Below are 15,719 nucleotides of genomic sequence, written 5' to 3'. Positions count from 1 at the left end.
TGGACCTTTTTTCTCAGTATTTTGTATTTGAGTATTTACTCATTTTGTATTTCATTAAATACTGCATTTTAGTGACATGTGCTGGATTAGCTTGTCTGCTGGTATCATAATGTGCATGCTTTTGATGCACCAAAAATATTTACTACAATGTTGTCAAATCGCTTATCAAGATCACGTGCGACTTTTTTCACTTCAAAAGCACACCCACACCCACAAACACAAAGTTTAAAAACCACACTAACAACAGAATACATTTAAGGAATTTTTACTGCAATATTATTAAACTACAAATTCAACTTCTTTCATCAACATGCTCTCTCATTTCTTTGTCTTTGCTTCTTCACTTTATTGAACTTATATAAAATATATTTAATATTCAACAAATTGTTATTTATATAGTCTATTCATTAGGCGAAATATAATAAAATATGTTAAATTCAACCTTTAAAATCCCAGTCATATAGCTTAATTTAATCTTTATTGGCATGTCGAGCATTTACAGTAGGCTATCATTTACGGGGAAAAGACGATCAGTTAATGTACTTACAAGACTGTGGGATGAATAAAAATTATTTTTTGTGGACTTATTTTATTTTATGTTTTATGTAACAATTATTCATGATAAACTTCATTCGAATGCTGTCTACACCGCGTATAGACACTAGACAGCATCGCCTATGGTTAATAGAATAATTTAATAAATTTACTAATTTAATAGAATAATTTATTAATTCAAAATTAAATGTTAATAAATCCTAATATTATGCATGGTCAAGCAGGTTTGTTTACGCATTGAACTCGTCGTTCTTTCTTTTTTTTGATAGATTAACATTATTTAACATAATACATTCACAGATCCATCAGATAGGCTACTGCCTGTTAATGTTTATTTAAGATGTTACAGACTTGTCATAGTTATTCAGACTGCTCAAGAAAAGGCACAAGAGAACTATTCTGTGTGTGATGTGGGGTTGACGATTAGCTACCACTTAACTAGCGTTAGCAATTTGATCTTGAGGTAGTAACAGACTTACTCTGTTTGGCAGTCTTTTTGAACATATGTTCAAAAATCGTTATATATATATATATATATATATATATATATATATATATATATATATATTACCAGTCAAATGTTTGGCCACGTGTTGTTGAGTGATTTACTTCATATATTCTAGAACATAGAAATAGTATTGTGTTAAAACAGAAGTATCAGATATCAATCTCAATATCGACTGTTCAGAGGAGATTATTGTGTGTGTTATATGTTGTAAAATTATAAATAAAAATCAGGAAAGACCCAGGAGTTAGAAAGGTTTTTATTTTTCCTTCTTCTTTCCCAAACCCCCAGTACAGCTGGACCCCACGGGGTCACGAGCAGCGCGGAGCGCAGGGGTCACGTGGTACACGCGCTGTTACACGGACTGTCTCTGTTGCGTCATTAACTAACTGATTGATAAGGAAGTAACGAGAAAACGCCGAAGTTTTAGCGCTTTAATAACCTTTAGACTTGAATTTATTAACCCCCAGGCGAGATTCAGTGCTTGATTGATGGATTATTTCAGGAAATCTTTTCGTTTCCGGCCTGTGGATCGTCCACTGCGCCCTCTGGTGTACGCGGCTGGAACTGCAGAGCCCGCGGCGGTACATGATGGTGTCGCTTATAAAACGCAGAAAAACTTCACGAGAGAAGCTGAATACACCGCGATCTACGAGGGTACATCATCATCATCATCTCTCTCTCTCTCAGACACTTAATTAATAAATAATTATTAATAATTAATAATTGATTGTGATTTTGTGTTTAAACCCAGAGAAGACAGCACACATGAAGGGTTCTTCACCAGATGCAAGCTTGAAGTCTTTGGAGGTGATCTCCAAACCACAGTCACATGCTTGAACATAACATACAAAGCCTTACTCACTCACTCACTCACTCTTAGTCTCCTGGGATAGGCTCCAGGCCCCCGCGACCCTGAATACAGTGTAGACAGGGCACGAGGCGGGGTAGACCCTGGACAGGGTGCCAATCCATCGCAGGGCACACACACACACACACACACACACCCTTACACACACTACGGGCAATTTAGGAATGCCAATCAGCCTAAATCTTCCAAAGAAAACAGCATGGGGAGAACATGCAAAGCCTGGATTTAAAAACAAACATTCGTACAAAAACATGTGTAATACAGTTATGGCCAAAGTTAAAGTCAGTTTGGAGCAGAAGGCTAACGGGACTCAATTCAATTCAGTTTTATTTACACACTGGTCATTGTCACAAAGCAGCTTTGCAGAATCTAAAGAATATTAAGAAATGAGTATGTGTGAGGAAATATGCATAAATCAAAATGATCAGATTGTCCCTGATGAACAATGATGGTTAAGGGTGACGGTGAGAAGGAAAAACTCCCCGAGATGTCAATAGAAAGAACTCTTGAAAAGAACCAACTCAACAGGGAACCCATCCTCATGTGGGTGATAACAGATAGCAGGGATTGATCTGCAGTCATACTGAGTTTTAGGATTCTCGCCAGCCATGTGGAAGGCCCGGGTTCAATTCCCACCCAATGCCCAAACCCCAGCCACTGGATGTAGTGCCGGTCCCAAGGCTGGATGAAATGGGAGGGTTGTGTAAGGAAGGGCATCTGGTGTAAAATATGTGCCAAAGTTGTTTTTTTACGGATCGGATGGTCCACTGTGGCGACCCCTCGACTGGAGCAGCCGAAGGAATAACAACAACAACAACAACAGAAGGCTGGAAGTTCAGTATAACAGGCGAGGTGTTTAAGTTATTGCGGAGTCCACATTCGTTACTGGAGACTCATTATCACTCAGAGCATCACTTTCATCAAATACTATAATTTATACGTATATTAGATTTTTACTTACTGTAAATAGTTATTTACAGTAAACACACTAACAGCTCCCCTGTGTAACTTCCACCTGGGTTAAACCTGCTCACCCTGGGTCACAGATAATGATTACTGAAGCTACGCTGTTTTGTTAAGAGATCTGGATCTGGACCTGTTTCAGTGTTCTTGGTGTCTGGTTATACAGGAAAATTCACAATACTGTAGGCTCAGCTTTCTTAAATGAAAGCAATTGTAGTCATAATTTGGTGTCTAAATGTGTGTGGAAGTAAATAAACCCAACAAGCTTTGTTTGCTCCTTTAGGACTCGCTGGCTGAAGCTCAGAGAAGAAATGAGCAGGCGATGGAGAAAATTACTCAGCTCGAGAGGAAAAACTACAATCTGATGTCCAAAGTAAACGCATTGCAAAATGAGCTGACACGATTAAAGTGGAAAGACCAAATCGGGGTAAGTGAGAAGAATCTGAAATCAAACAGATCCTTTAAAATTCCCTAAGGATCTGTGATGCTGAATGATGAGTTAGACCAAAGGCTGTATGTAATCGAAATACACTTTTTTTCTAGTTTAAGTTAAAGATGATGGATTTCAACATTGCTCGCAAGAAACAGAATATTTTCCATAAAAACCTTAACCAGTGAAAAATACTGTACGTCTAATAGTAAGAAAAAAGCAATGTGGAAATCTGGTGTGAGCACTAATTAATAATAATTATTAAGGCTTATTTCTTATTTTTTCTCCACTACACATTTCAATAAAGTTGAGTTGAAGAGGCTTATGATAGAGTCGCACATTAGGTACTGAAGTTTAAACCTCTTCCGCTTCATGGTTGTATTTCAGCCGTGTGATCAAGAGTCAGGGGCTTACAATATCCTCAAGGTAAGTCTTTTCTTCTCATGTCACCACAATGTTTTTGTGATGTATGTGTGTGTGTGTGGGAGTAAAATATAGCCAACAAGCTTTGGTTGCTCCCTCAGGAGCCTCTGGTTGAACCCCAGAGATATGAACAGGCGATGGAGAAAATTACGCAGCTTGAGAAAAGAAACACGTTCCTGGCATCCAAATTGATCACACTGCAATTGAACTTCTCTGAAACACAAGTGAAGTGGAAAGAACAAATCAGGGTAAGTGAGAAAAATCTGGAATCGAACAGATCCTTAAAAAATCCCGTGAGGATCTTTGATGGCTGTATGTACCCGAAAATAAAACCAAAAAAAAAAAAAAAAGAAATTCTAGTTTAATCTCATTTTTAATAGAAGTGATGTGGTTTAGTGTAGATGTGAACACTGAGCATTCAGGTTTAAAGCACTTTGGTGTCTTTGGCTGTGTTTTAGGAGAATAAGCGAGAGCAGGAGGCTTGCGCTAGACTGGAGTCACAGTGCAAAGAGGTGAAGGAAACTTTACAACAGCGACTGACGGTAGGTTTATACCTCGCACTACAGTAGGTCATGACTTCTGTAGACATTTAGAAGGGCGGCACGGTGATGTAGTGGTTAGAACTGTCGTCTTGCCCCTTTAGGGTTCGGGTTCGATTCCCGTGTCTGCGTGCATGAAGTTTGCATGTTCTCCCCATGTTTGGTGGGTTTCTTCCAGGTACTCCGGTTTCCTCCCATAGTCCAAAGATATGCAGATTAGGTTAATTGGCGTTCCCAAATTGCCCGTAGTGTGTGTGCCCTGCAATGGATTGGCACCCTGTCCAGGGTGTGCCCTGCCTTGTGCCCTAAGTCTCCTGGCATAGGCTCCAGGTCCCCGCGACCCTGAATACAGGAAAAAGCGGTATAGAAGGTGGGTGAGATATTTAGAAGCAAACGGTCAGTTATTTACATTGACATTTGGGCATTTGGCAGACGCTCTTATCCAGAGCGACTTACATTTTCATCTCATTACACATGTTGAGGGTTAAGGGCCTTGCTCAAGAGCCCAACAGTGGCAACTTGGTGGTTGTGGGGTTTGAACCTGAGATCTTCCGAACCGTAGTCTAATGCCTTAACCACTGAGCTACCCCTGGCAAGAAATACAGATCGTTACCATAAAAACCTTCAAGCGTAAGTTGGTAAAAAAAACATGCTTATTGTTTTTGACATGAGCCATGCAAGAGTAAGAATAAAGCATCTAATTAACAAGTCCACTCCCTTGGCTAAAGAAGCAACCCCACACATGAATGGTCTCAGGATGCTTTTCTGCAGCAGGCCATTCCCTGTACCTTTTGCAGAATATATCAGCCTGTTTCTGATGTTTTCCCTGGAGAGAAGTGGCATCTTTGCTCACCTTCTTGAATGTATGAAGATGAGCGCTACCATCAGTCCTGTCATGCCAACAGTAAAGCACTTCTCAGCCGAGGAAGTGGGCACACTTACAATTTTGCCTAAGAACACAGCCATGAATAAAGACCGGTACGAAAACATCCTCCAATAACAGTTTGATGATGAACGATGCCTTTTCCAGCATGATGGAGCTCCCCACCATGAGGCGAAAGTCATAACTAAGTGGCTCAGGGAACAAAACAAGGAAATTTTGTGTCGATGTCCAGGAAACTCCCCAGACCTTAATCTCATTGAGAACTTGTGGTGCTCAATTCCCAAGAGGCGTGTGGAACAACACGAACAACACTCCACAAATTCTGACAAACTCCAAGCATTGATTACATAAGAATGGGCAACGGCATCAGTCAGAAGTTGATTGACAGCATGCCAGGGCGAATTGCGGAGGTCAACACTGCAGATACTGACTCTCGGCATAAACTTATGTAATTGTCAATAAAAGCCTTTGACTCTTTTGAAATGCTTGTACTGATGTTTCAGTATACCAGAGTAACGTCTGACACAAAGGCCTAAAAACACTGAAGCAGCAGATTAAGTGATAGTTTATATTTGTGTCATTCTCAAAACGTTTGGCCCCCGGCTCTTAGATTAATCCTCTTCCGCTTCATGGTAGTGTTTCAGGCGTGTGATCAAATGTCAGAGGCTTACAATATTCTCAAGGTAAGTCTTCTCATGTCACCACCATGCTCCTTTGGTGGTATGTTTTGTTCTTGGTTAGTCTTTTTCCACAAGTTTATTCTAATGATCTACAACTCAAGTACTCAAAAGCATCTGTTTGTGTGTTAAAAAAAAAAAAAAAATGAAGGTCTCTTTGGCTGAAGCTGAACAGAAATACAGTGAAGCGATGGAGTCCAGTGCTCAGCTGGAGAATGAGAAGACTGGGCTGATGTCCCAGGTGAACACACTGCGAGGATCAGTCCAGCAGCTGGAGGAGGAGCTGGAGGAGATACGTGCAAGGTGTGCTGACAAGAAGGTGAGAGAGATAATCATTGCATTTAGTAGTTTCACAAGAAATCTGCAACTCCAGGATCGCACGAAGAAGGCAATGTTGTCCTACCCTCATAACACTCTTTTTTTTTTTCCCCTGATTTTCTCCCTAATTTAGTCGTGTCCAATTCCTCCCCGTCACTAGGGGGCTTTCATATTAAGGCTACTACTAAAATTCAGTCGGGAGGGGCGAGGACTATCACACGGTTCCTCCGAAACATGTGACGCCAACCGACTGCATCTTTTGGAACTGCTCGCTTACGCACTTGTTGGGGGCGGCGTAACACACTCGAAGGACAGTCTCCGCTATAACGCAAGCTTACAGACGCCCCTGATTGGCTGTAGCGCCGTGATTAATGTGGGAGCACTAAATTCCTCTTATCCCTCCCCTTTGAGAGAGCTCGGCCAATCAGCTCTCTCTAGACCTCCGGCTGCGAGAGGGTACAGCATCACCCGGGAACCGAACCAGCGATCTCCAGATGATAGGGCACTTTACCACTGCGCCACTCGGAGGCTCCTGTTAAGATGCTTTTCATTGCACTTGGGACACCCAGCCAAACGTTTTTGATATGAGTTTTATATGGCATTTGCATAATTTAGGGCAATAGGGCCACCTAATTCCATGTTGGAAAAACAGGAATCATTGGGAAACGGTAAACCGGATTCCTTAGGAAAGTAACACCAGGTCCAAGCCCACCTTTCATGCGACATGCATATTTTATCAAAGTCTTTGTGCAAAGGAAAATACAATAATAATGATAATACTTGCGGCACCCTGAGGGCACCCCTAGTAATAAAGACGTTCCTAAAATTAAACACACCACCGTCTGTCCAACTTGTTGTTTTATAGCATGATACTGATCCAAATTAGGCTTATTTCAGATTTATTTACGTCACAGCATCTCTTTAAGGAAAGTTGAATTGAAGAGGCTTGTGGTAGATTTGAACATGTACAGTAAGTACTAAATTTTAAACCTCTTCCGCTTCATGGTTGTGTTTCAGGCGTGTGATCAGGAGTCAGAGGCTTACAATATCCTCAAGGTAAGTCTTTTCTTCTCATGTCACCACAATGTTTTCCACAAGTATATTCTGATGAGCCACGTCTCAAGTACTCAAAAGCGACTGCTTGTATGGACAAAAGGTCTTTCTGGCTGAGGCTGAGCGGAAATACAATGAAGCGATGGAGTCCAGTGCTCAGCTGGAGAAGGAGAAGACTGAGCTGATGTCCCAGGTGAACACCCTGCGAGGATCAGTCCAGCAGCTGGAGGAGGAGCTCTCGGAGATACGCGTAAAGTGTGCTGCAGTGGAGGTGAGTGAGATAATCGTTGCAGTTTTGAAACACTTTCTTAATGTAAATTATCAGAATTGTAGTCGTATTTAGTCAGAACATTTTCCAGTCTGTTCTGACCAGCGGTGAGATGATTCACTTAAAAAGTGTCTAAACATGTGTAGAAGTGAAATCAAGCCAACAAGCTCTGGCTACTCTTTCAGGAGCCTCTGGTTGAACCTCAGAGAAATGAGCTGGAGATGGAGAAAGTTGCTCAACTTCAGCAGGCAAACTCGTTCCTGACATCCAAACTGATCACACTGCAACTGGAGATCTCTGAGACACGCGTAAAGTGGAAAGAACAAATCAAGGTAACTAAAATCTAGAATCAAAGTGATCGTTTAAAAAATTTTAGGTCTAAAGCACTTTGGTGTCTTTGGCTGTGTTTTAGGAGACGGAGCAACAGCAGGAGGCTCGCGCTAGACTGGAATCGCAGTGCAAGGAGGTGGAGGAAACTTTACAACAGCAGCTGAAGGTAGGTTTATACCCTTTTTTAGTTCTTTGCCTTTTTTACTCTAACACTTCCAGCTAAAACTTTGGTCAAGTACTAACAACACCTGAATGTGTGTAAAATGTACTGTATATAGGACGTACTGTCTCAAGCTGAGATGAAATATAATGCAGCAATGTTATCCAATGCTCGCCTGGAGAGCGAGAAGACTGACCTGATGTCCATGGTGGGAGAACTGGAAGTCTCAGTGCAGAAGATGAGCAGCAAGCTCTCCGAGATGCACGACAAGTGTGTGAAGGCAACAAAGGTAAGTGAGAGAAAAACATAATGCACTTCTGCTTTAAGATGTTGTATTTTTTTGAATGGAAGCGATGCATCCTACCACTACCGTTCAGTCGGGAGATTTGTAGAAGCTTGACTCTCTCTGGCCTCTCTTAGGAGTGTAAGCAAAAAGATCAGGAGCTGAGACTCCAGGGATACCAACTGACTTTGACGCAAAGTGTAAGTTCTTCTTTTTTATGAAACTGATAATACAGTACAAAAACGATTTTTTCCAAATTGGGAGACCAATACTAAACGCACAGGACTTCAAAGACACTTTAAAGGTAACAGTAGATTCTGTGTCTCTTCTCCTCCATGGCTACGTGTTAGAACTATGAGGACGAACGTGATGCGCACAACAAACTAAGGTCGCAGTACAATCAGATGAAGGAAAAGCATGAAGACTTACTGAAGGTACGTTTATTTTTCCTCTTGGCGTACGTCTAAATAAAGTCAAGCTGCAAACAGCGGTTGCAAGCAATGAGTTCAAATGTTAAATGTTCTAGCTTCTTTTGTATCGGCTTTGTTTCAGGTGCTTGAGCAAAAGCAGCTCTGTCTGGCTGAAGCTGAGAGGAAATACAACAAAGTGATTGAGTGCAGTACTGAGCTGCAGGTGGAAAACCGTTACCTGCTGTCCATGGTGGACGCACTGCGGCGCTCGAAGTCGCTGCAGAAAAGACACTCTGAGACATGCATGAAGTTTGGCCAGGAGACGGTAAGTGAGATAATCGTTGCATTATGAGGGTACTTTTGCTTCATGACGTTAGAGCTGCATGACGAGTTAATTCACTGGCTTTAGGTACCTAAACTGGGGGGGGGGGGCTTTAACACAGACCATTGACTTCACTTCTCATCTCTTCTTTTCTCTTTTGCGCAACGCAGCACTCTCTGGCAGAAACCGAGATGCTGTACAGGCAAGTGATAAAGTCCAGCGTTATCTTGGAGAAGGAGAGGCATGGCCTGAAGTGGCATGTACACACACTGCGAGACACAGTCAAGGAACTGGAGGAGATGCACTCTCATGCGGAGAAGAAGTATGAAGCTATAAAGGAGGTGAGGCAGTTCTGGCATTTTGCAGTTCCATTAGGAATCGTGATGATGCACCACAGGACATATGTACTTGGTCAAGCTGCCAGATGTTGTACTGAATGTAAGCAGCCCACTGGAGTTGTGATCACTCAAGGTCTGTCACTTTCTGACTGTGTTTCAGGAGAGAGATCAAGTGTATGAGGTTCACAGGGTCCTGAAGATACAGCACAAAATTCTTCAGGACAGGTTAACACAGTGCACCCGCTTACTTGACGTAAGTTTTTTCCTCTGAAAAGTAAATACAGGACCTCGCAGACGTCTTGACACATTGATACCGAGAAGGAAGTATTCATCCTATATCATAATTATCTCATGAATATGTTTTTGTTTTCTTACAGGCTCATGGCATAGATTTTGAAACGGAGGAGAAGGTGGTTTTAAACCCGAGATAATCGCCGGGCGGTGAAACACCTGGATATTCTCGAATGTGTGTGCCAAGACCTCAGAATCATTAGATGCAGGATTCCCTGTATTTACCTGTTGTCACACTCATCACACTCATTTTGACAGCTCAAGACTGCCTGGTGGTACTATTTCAGGAGAAATGCTTTTAAATCTGCACAGTTGAAGTCAGCGGCTGTGGGACAGGCTGCTTCAGGATCGTTTTTAGCGCTAAGCCTGAAGCTAACACATCTGGTTTTATTGTTTAAGTGTAGAAATTCACTCATGATAATCAGAACATCTTGGGGAATGTAACATTGACAAAACAAAAGTGTATACAAAAACACAAATAAGGAGCACCGGTAAAAAAAAAGTGCAATTCTTTTAGTAGCTCCCCCTTGCTGTTGGTGCCAATGGACTCTTATTTCTAGGGCCTGTTTGATCTCAGGGTCAAAAATAAGTCCTGAGACATGACGCAGTTCATGATGAAAAAAAGAGAAATCAAAAAAGGAAGAAATCACACTAAAAGTGAAAACGTTACATTTGATCAAATAAATCGAATCAAAGCAATAAATCAAATCTTTGTGTTTTTTTATTGAATCTCTCTCTCTCTCTCTCTCTCTCTATATATATATATATATATATATATATACACAACATATTTAGATTGGTTTTGACTTCACATGTATTTTTATCAAATAAATTTAAATTAATTAATTTGTGAGAGAAGAGAAAAGAAAGAAAAGTTCTTCACCTGACTATTGGAGGAGAACGCAAAATGCGGCCAGTGAAACCAAATCAGCATCGTTCACTGAGGCCGTCCAGGTTCTATTCCCAATGTTAACCTTTTCCCTGCCGTCCCCGAATCCCTGCACCATGAAGACAGGAGCAGGCTCCTCAGAGTTTTTACTTTTCCCTTACCCCGATGTTTGTCGCATTCCTCTTTTGGTGGTTGGTGATTCCAGGGGTAAAGATACAAAAGTAAGGCTTGGCACTGAAGGGAGCCCAGGGATTTCCAGGACCAATGACATGTGATGAAGGTGGGGATGATGGTCTAGGTCCTTGACTTGCTATAGACTGAGACCTTATTGGTTAAACCTCAGTTAACCCCTTATCGGTGGGCAGACTGTAATCACTCACCATTCTGGAGTTATTCAGGCATTATAAAAGGAGCTCCAAACGCCAGTCTGGTGAGTGCCTCTGAGTCTCTCTCTCTCTCTCTGTTGCATCCAAAGACACAGAGTGGTCCAAGAACTCCCCTGAGCGCTGGAAAGCAGTCTTGCAGGAATACTCAATGCAACTCGACCACCCACTGCGTTTGCCAAGGAGCTAAAGACTTCACCTTTTTACACTCCTTCACTGAGCTTTCTCCCTGTAGTCTCAGAGTGATTAGTTCATTTTCTACTGGGCGAGCATGCACAAAACCTCCGTAGATTATGTACAGGAAACACAAATTAGCGGTCCATCTCATGAGTCTTCTAATCCTAGTGGTTCGATCTTTTGTCACGTGACTCCCATAATCGCTACAGGACAAAAGAACGAACGATTCGGACCAGAAGATATGAGAGCTGAGCTGCTCATTCTGTTTATTATAATATGCCCGTAGCTGCATTGTTATAACTTCATTATTAGAACTATAGCCAAAATCTGTGTATGTAGACGTGTGGGGGGGTCTGTTTATTGAAAATGTAACATTTTTATTTTTAACCAATATACGAAATGAACTTAATGATTAAAAAAAAAAGATTAGTTCATTTTAATGAACGAGATTCAAAGAACCGAGTCACTAAACTGATCCAAACTTCCCATCACTAGAACTCAGCAAGTCTCTGAGAATCTACTTATTAATAGTCAAATAAGACTCAGGAAGGAACCTTTTGCTTACCTGCAACAGCACGTTTATTTAAAAAAATATTTAGATTCGATTTAATAAGTCCACTCATATATAAAGTCAGGGGCCGAGTCCGAGCATACTGTAAATGCCAATATGGAAAATATTTTGTGACCAGAATTGTGTTCTCCAGTACAATGCCTTAAGTATTCTTAATTGGTGCCATTTCAGTTCAGGCTTCTTTATACAAGCATGTATAGTACACAGGAAATACTTCATATTTTATATTATCAGGCAGAGGGAACAATCAGCCTTTTTTAACCGATGTAGTGCACTTATGGAAGTCAAACCAAACTACATAGTGCACTATAAAGACAACATTGTGCAATTCACTACAAATGAAAGTCACAAATCGGGGCATTGCCATTTTCTTTATTCTGCAGCACTGTAAAGCCGTATAGCACGCATTTCCATCTTTGTAATGACAAAAAAATGATTATTTTACAATCACATTTTTTTCCTTAAACCTCAGACGATAATAACAAATGCTTTGTTTTGCGCAATAAAAATAAATTATGTAAATATTTTTTTCGATAAATAACTTTCTGCATTTTTTTATATATAAAAGTATATTTCAGCTCTTAGCTGCTAATATTTGATTATAGCACTATACACAGACACACACGTATTTACATTTACACGTTTTTGTTATTTCACTCAAACACACACACACACATACACACACACACACACACAAAATCATGTTGGGCTCGATGCTTCAGAGCACTACTGAAGTTAGCAATGTGATTTAAAAAAACACCTTGCCCCCCCCCCTCCCCCCACTTTCATTTTTAACCAATCACAATCCTTTCTGCTCTGAATCTCTCACACACACCCTCATATATAAGGATGCTTTTAAAACAAGCTGAGAATTTTTACATGGATAAAAAAATTTACATGCATACATACAACTTAAGGGAAAAAAAGTACAAGATGAGGAAAGAGCCTGTGCGGAAAGAGTGTGTGTGTGTGTGTGTGTCTAGGTGTTAAAACAGGAATGGCTTAAGATTTGAACACACACATATACTGTAGCTCGGTTTGCAGTGTGTCACATACAAGCAGTTACACAGAGTACACAGTTGTTTAATTAGACCCTATGAAGTGCACTTATACAAGAAGTAATGCTCTAAATCAGTAATGGTTCTCTAATGAAAATATAGTACACTACACAGGCGAACCATGTAGTTCACTTAGTTGTTTACCCAGTAAAAAGCGTATTTGCTAGTCTATAAAGTACACTAATATACTAAGATGAAGATTAATTCTCCATATAGTGTACTAGAAAGGTAATTATTTTCTGCTCCATGAAGCACACTTATATTTTTAATGAGAGCATTAATAAATTCTATGAAGTGCACTACATGGGGTGCCAATATTTTTTTTATCCAATAAAGTGCACTGTATGTAAAATTTAGCTCCAGTCTAAAACGAAACACCCCCTACATAGTGGACAATGTGTTGCACTACGTGCAATTAGGAAATAATAATGGCACCCTTGGTTGTTAAATAATACAGCTATGGCCATATCTTATTTTTAATCTGACACCGTACATAGGTGCACTTACAAGGTACAGTGTGAAAAATCATCATATGAATCTTCATCACCGTAGGTTTAGTTCAGGTTTCAGGTCACCATAGCAACGCGAACTTGATTTAAAAAAAGTTTTGCCTCAAAGCTTCACTGCAAACCTAATATGGTAAAACACACCAGGCAATTTAACTGATGCTAGTGTGTGTATGTGGTGTATCTGGATTTCGGATCTGTAGTCGAAACGGACCCGTCAAAATGTTAATGTCCAAATTCCCTTCCTCGATTTAAAACGGTGTCACTCTGTGACGTGATTGGCTGGAGAGTGGGCGGGGTCAGTGTCGTTTGGCTCTCTGAGCGCTCTGGGTGCAGGAGGCGCAGCACGCCATCTTGTAGTAGGAGTAAACACAAAGCCGAGCCTGGACCACCATGAGACAGTTGGAGCGTCTGTCCTTACAGCTCTCGTCTGTCGGAGAGAGAGAGAGAGAGAGAGAGAGAGAGAGAGAGAGAGAAAGTGGGGGTTAGTGCGGCGAAAAAAGGATGGAAAGATGATGACAGAAAAAAAGGATAAAAAAGAGAGAGATTGAGGAGAAGATAAAATGAATAGAAAGAAAATAAAGAGCGTAACTTATGGAAGAAGAGATTGGGAAATAAAGAGGGACATGAAAGGAAGCGAATGACAGAGAATTAGATGAGAAAAAGAAATAATGAAAAAATAAAAAAAAGATTGTGGATTAAAAGATTAAAAAGCCTGTGATAAAGAGATAAAAGGCAAAATGGATAGAAGGGAAGACGATCAGATGGACAGAGACAAAGCAGAAAAAAAGAGGGAGAAAGAGAAGAGGTAAAAAGAAAGAGTGAAAGAAGTTGTGGGGTGAAGAGACAGGGACACCAAACAGGCAGGAATGTGGATAGATGAGAAAAAGAAAGAGAGAAATACAGATGGGAATTATAAAAAAGAAAGGGTTAGTGCCAGAAGATAGAAATTGAAGGAGAATTGTAAAATGAAACGAATGAAAGAAGAGATCGAAGGGGTGGAATGAGGAGACAAGGACCAGAGAGGGAAAAAAAAAAACATGGAAAGGACAAGGAGAAAAAAAGTCTATAAACAAAACACCCACCTAGAGAGGGGTTGCAGGGGGCGGGGTTACAGAGCTGCTCAGGGTGGGGTTTGTGGGCGGAGTCACAGACGAAGCTCGGCTGTTTATCCGGGGTCAGACAACGGACATCTCGAGTCTGTACTCCTTCACCGCACGACTTGGAGCACTGCGAGAGACAGACGGAGTGAGACAGAGGACAACAGAACAGCATGTGACCATCTTCAGCACTCATCCTTTACTTTTCTCACTCCATCGCTTCTGCCAATCCATCTTTCTTTCCACTTTTCAGGATTTGTTTCATTCCCATTTTTTCCCCTTTCAACACATGACATACTTATTCACTCGTGTCCTTCTCTTAATCCCCCCTTCATCCACACTTCGGTTTACCGCTCCTCCCTGTTCCTTACCGCGCTCCACTCTGTGGTAAACCACTGTGGTTCACACGGTTCCACTTCACACGTCTGGATGGGGGACGGTTTCTCCAGGTGCGCACACCCGCTGGCCGGCGTCACGCTGAAATCGCTCCCCAGCTTCTGAACACAGATCACGTCTCTGCGCTGGGTTCCGTTCCCACAAGGTGCGCTGCACTGTAACACACACACGCACACACTACATTACACACTGCATGAACAATAAAATAACCTTAAGCTAATAATGTACACACACACACACACACACACACACACACACACACTCCGTGTCTCACCTGTCCCCATGGTCCAGCGAACCAGTGTGCTTGTGCCACGCAGGGCCCCGAGTTACACGCCTTCATATCAGCCGGTTTGTCCTTCACACACTCGCCATCTGCTCCGCTCGACACACACACCACATCACGCTTCTGTACACCTGGACCGCAAGGGGCGGAGCACTAACATACACACACGCACATTTTACAAACATTGAAAAACTTCAGATTTGTAATAAAGACGACCTGGACATGTTTGTTCAGCACTCACAGTGTTCGTCCAGTCAGTGAAGTACCAGTTCGAGACGCACGGACCCATGTGACAATCTTCACTTCCTTGTGGGCGGGGCCAGGAGTTACACTCGACATCATTCACGATGCCGCCGTTGTCGCTAACGCAGCGCACTTTCCTCGTCCTTTTACCCGCGCCGCAGTCTACCGAACACTGGAACGCACGGAGACACATCCACGATTTAGACCACTACATTTCACATACTGTACGAGAGAGAGAGAGAGAGAGAGAGAGGGAGAGAGAGGGAGAACTCACGGCGCTCCAGTTGGAGGCGACCTGCCAGTGGGAGCAGGAGTGTGTGTGGCAGGACTGGGTGGTGTTGGGCTGCGGCAGACCGGAGCAGCGCTGATGGTGGACTCGGGTGGAGCGGCTCGAGAAGTTCTGCCTGCACTGGAGCTGACGGTGCTGCAGACCCCACCCACACGACACGCTGCATTCGGACCACTCTCCCACCTCCCAGCTACAAACACACAAA

The 15,719-nt window shown here is 41.9% G+C and overlaps 2 protein-coding genes across 2 annotated transcripts in view; one reads left to right on the top strand and one right to left on the bottom strand.

The window, feature by feature from the left end:
- Nucleotides 1–1,470: 1,470 nt before the first annotated feature.
- On the top strand, nt 1,471–10,154 carry LOC128520880 (leucine-rich repeat flightless-interacting protein 2-like). The gene is made up of 16 exons (XM_053495312.1): nt 1,471–1,717; nt 1,815–1,870; nt 3,178–3,321; nt 4,206–4,289; nt 5,998–6,165; nt 7,182–7,220; nt 7,321–7,488; nt 7,671–7,817; nt 7,898–7,981; nt 8,094–8,264; nt 8,396–8,458; nt 8,609–8,692; nt 8,811–8,993; nt 9,161–9,331; nt 9,489–9,581; nt 9,706–10,154. Exons 1-16 carry the CDS (start codon nt 1,552–1,554, stop codon nt 9,757–9,759), a joined length of 1,875 nt encoding a protein of 624 aa, XP_053351287.1. The 5' UTR covers nt 1,471–1,551; the 3' UTR covers nt 9,760–10,154.
- A 1,837-nt stretch (nt 10,155–11,991) lies between these two features.
- The window catches only part of adamtsl4 (ADAMTS-like 4), a 39,143-nt gene continuing 35,415 nt past the window's right edge, over nt 11,992–15,719 (bottom strand). The window contains exons 12-17 of the mRNA XM_053494595.1: nt 15,500–15,704; nt 15,224–15,397; nt 14,974–15,135; nt 14,675–14,854; nt 14,289–14,433; nt 11,992–13,633 (exon numbers count right to left, since the gene is read on the bottom strand). Coding sequence (XP_053350570.1) covers nt 13,503–13,633; nt 14,289–14,433; nt 14,675–14,854; nt 14,974–15,135; nt 15,224–15,397; nt 15,500–15,704 — 997 coding nt within the window. The 3' untranslated portion in view covers nt 11,992–13,502. The remainder of the gene's footprint in view (nt 13,634–14,288; nt 14,434–14,674; nt 14,855–14,973; nt 15,136–15,223; nt 15,398–15,499; nt 15,705–15,719) is intronic.

The sequence above is a fragment of the Clarias gariepinus genome, chromosome 4, assembly GCF_024256425.1.
Source record: "Clarias gariepinus isolate MV-2021 ecotype Netherlands chromosome 4, CGAR_prim_01v2, whole genome shotgun sequence".
Lineage (NCBI taxonomy): Eukaryota > Metazoa > Chordata > Actinopteri > Siluriformes > Clariidae > Clarias > Clarias gariepinus.
The sequence above is the reverse complement of the archived record's forward strand: the minus strand, read 5'-3'. Positions and strand labels throughout refer to the sequence as shown.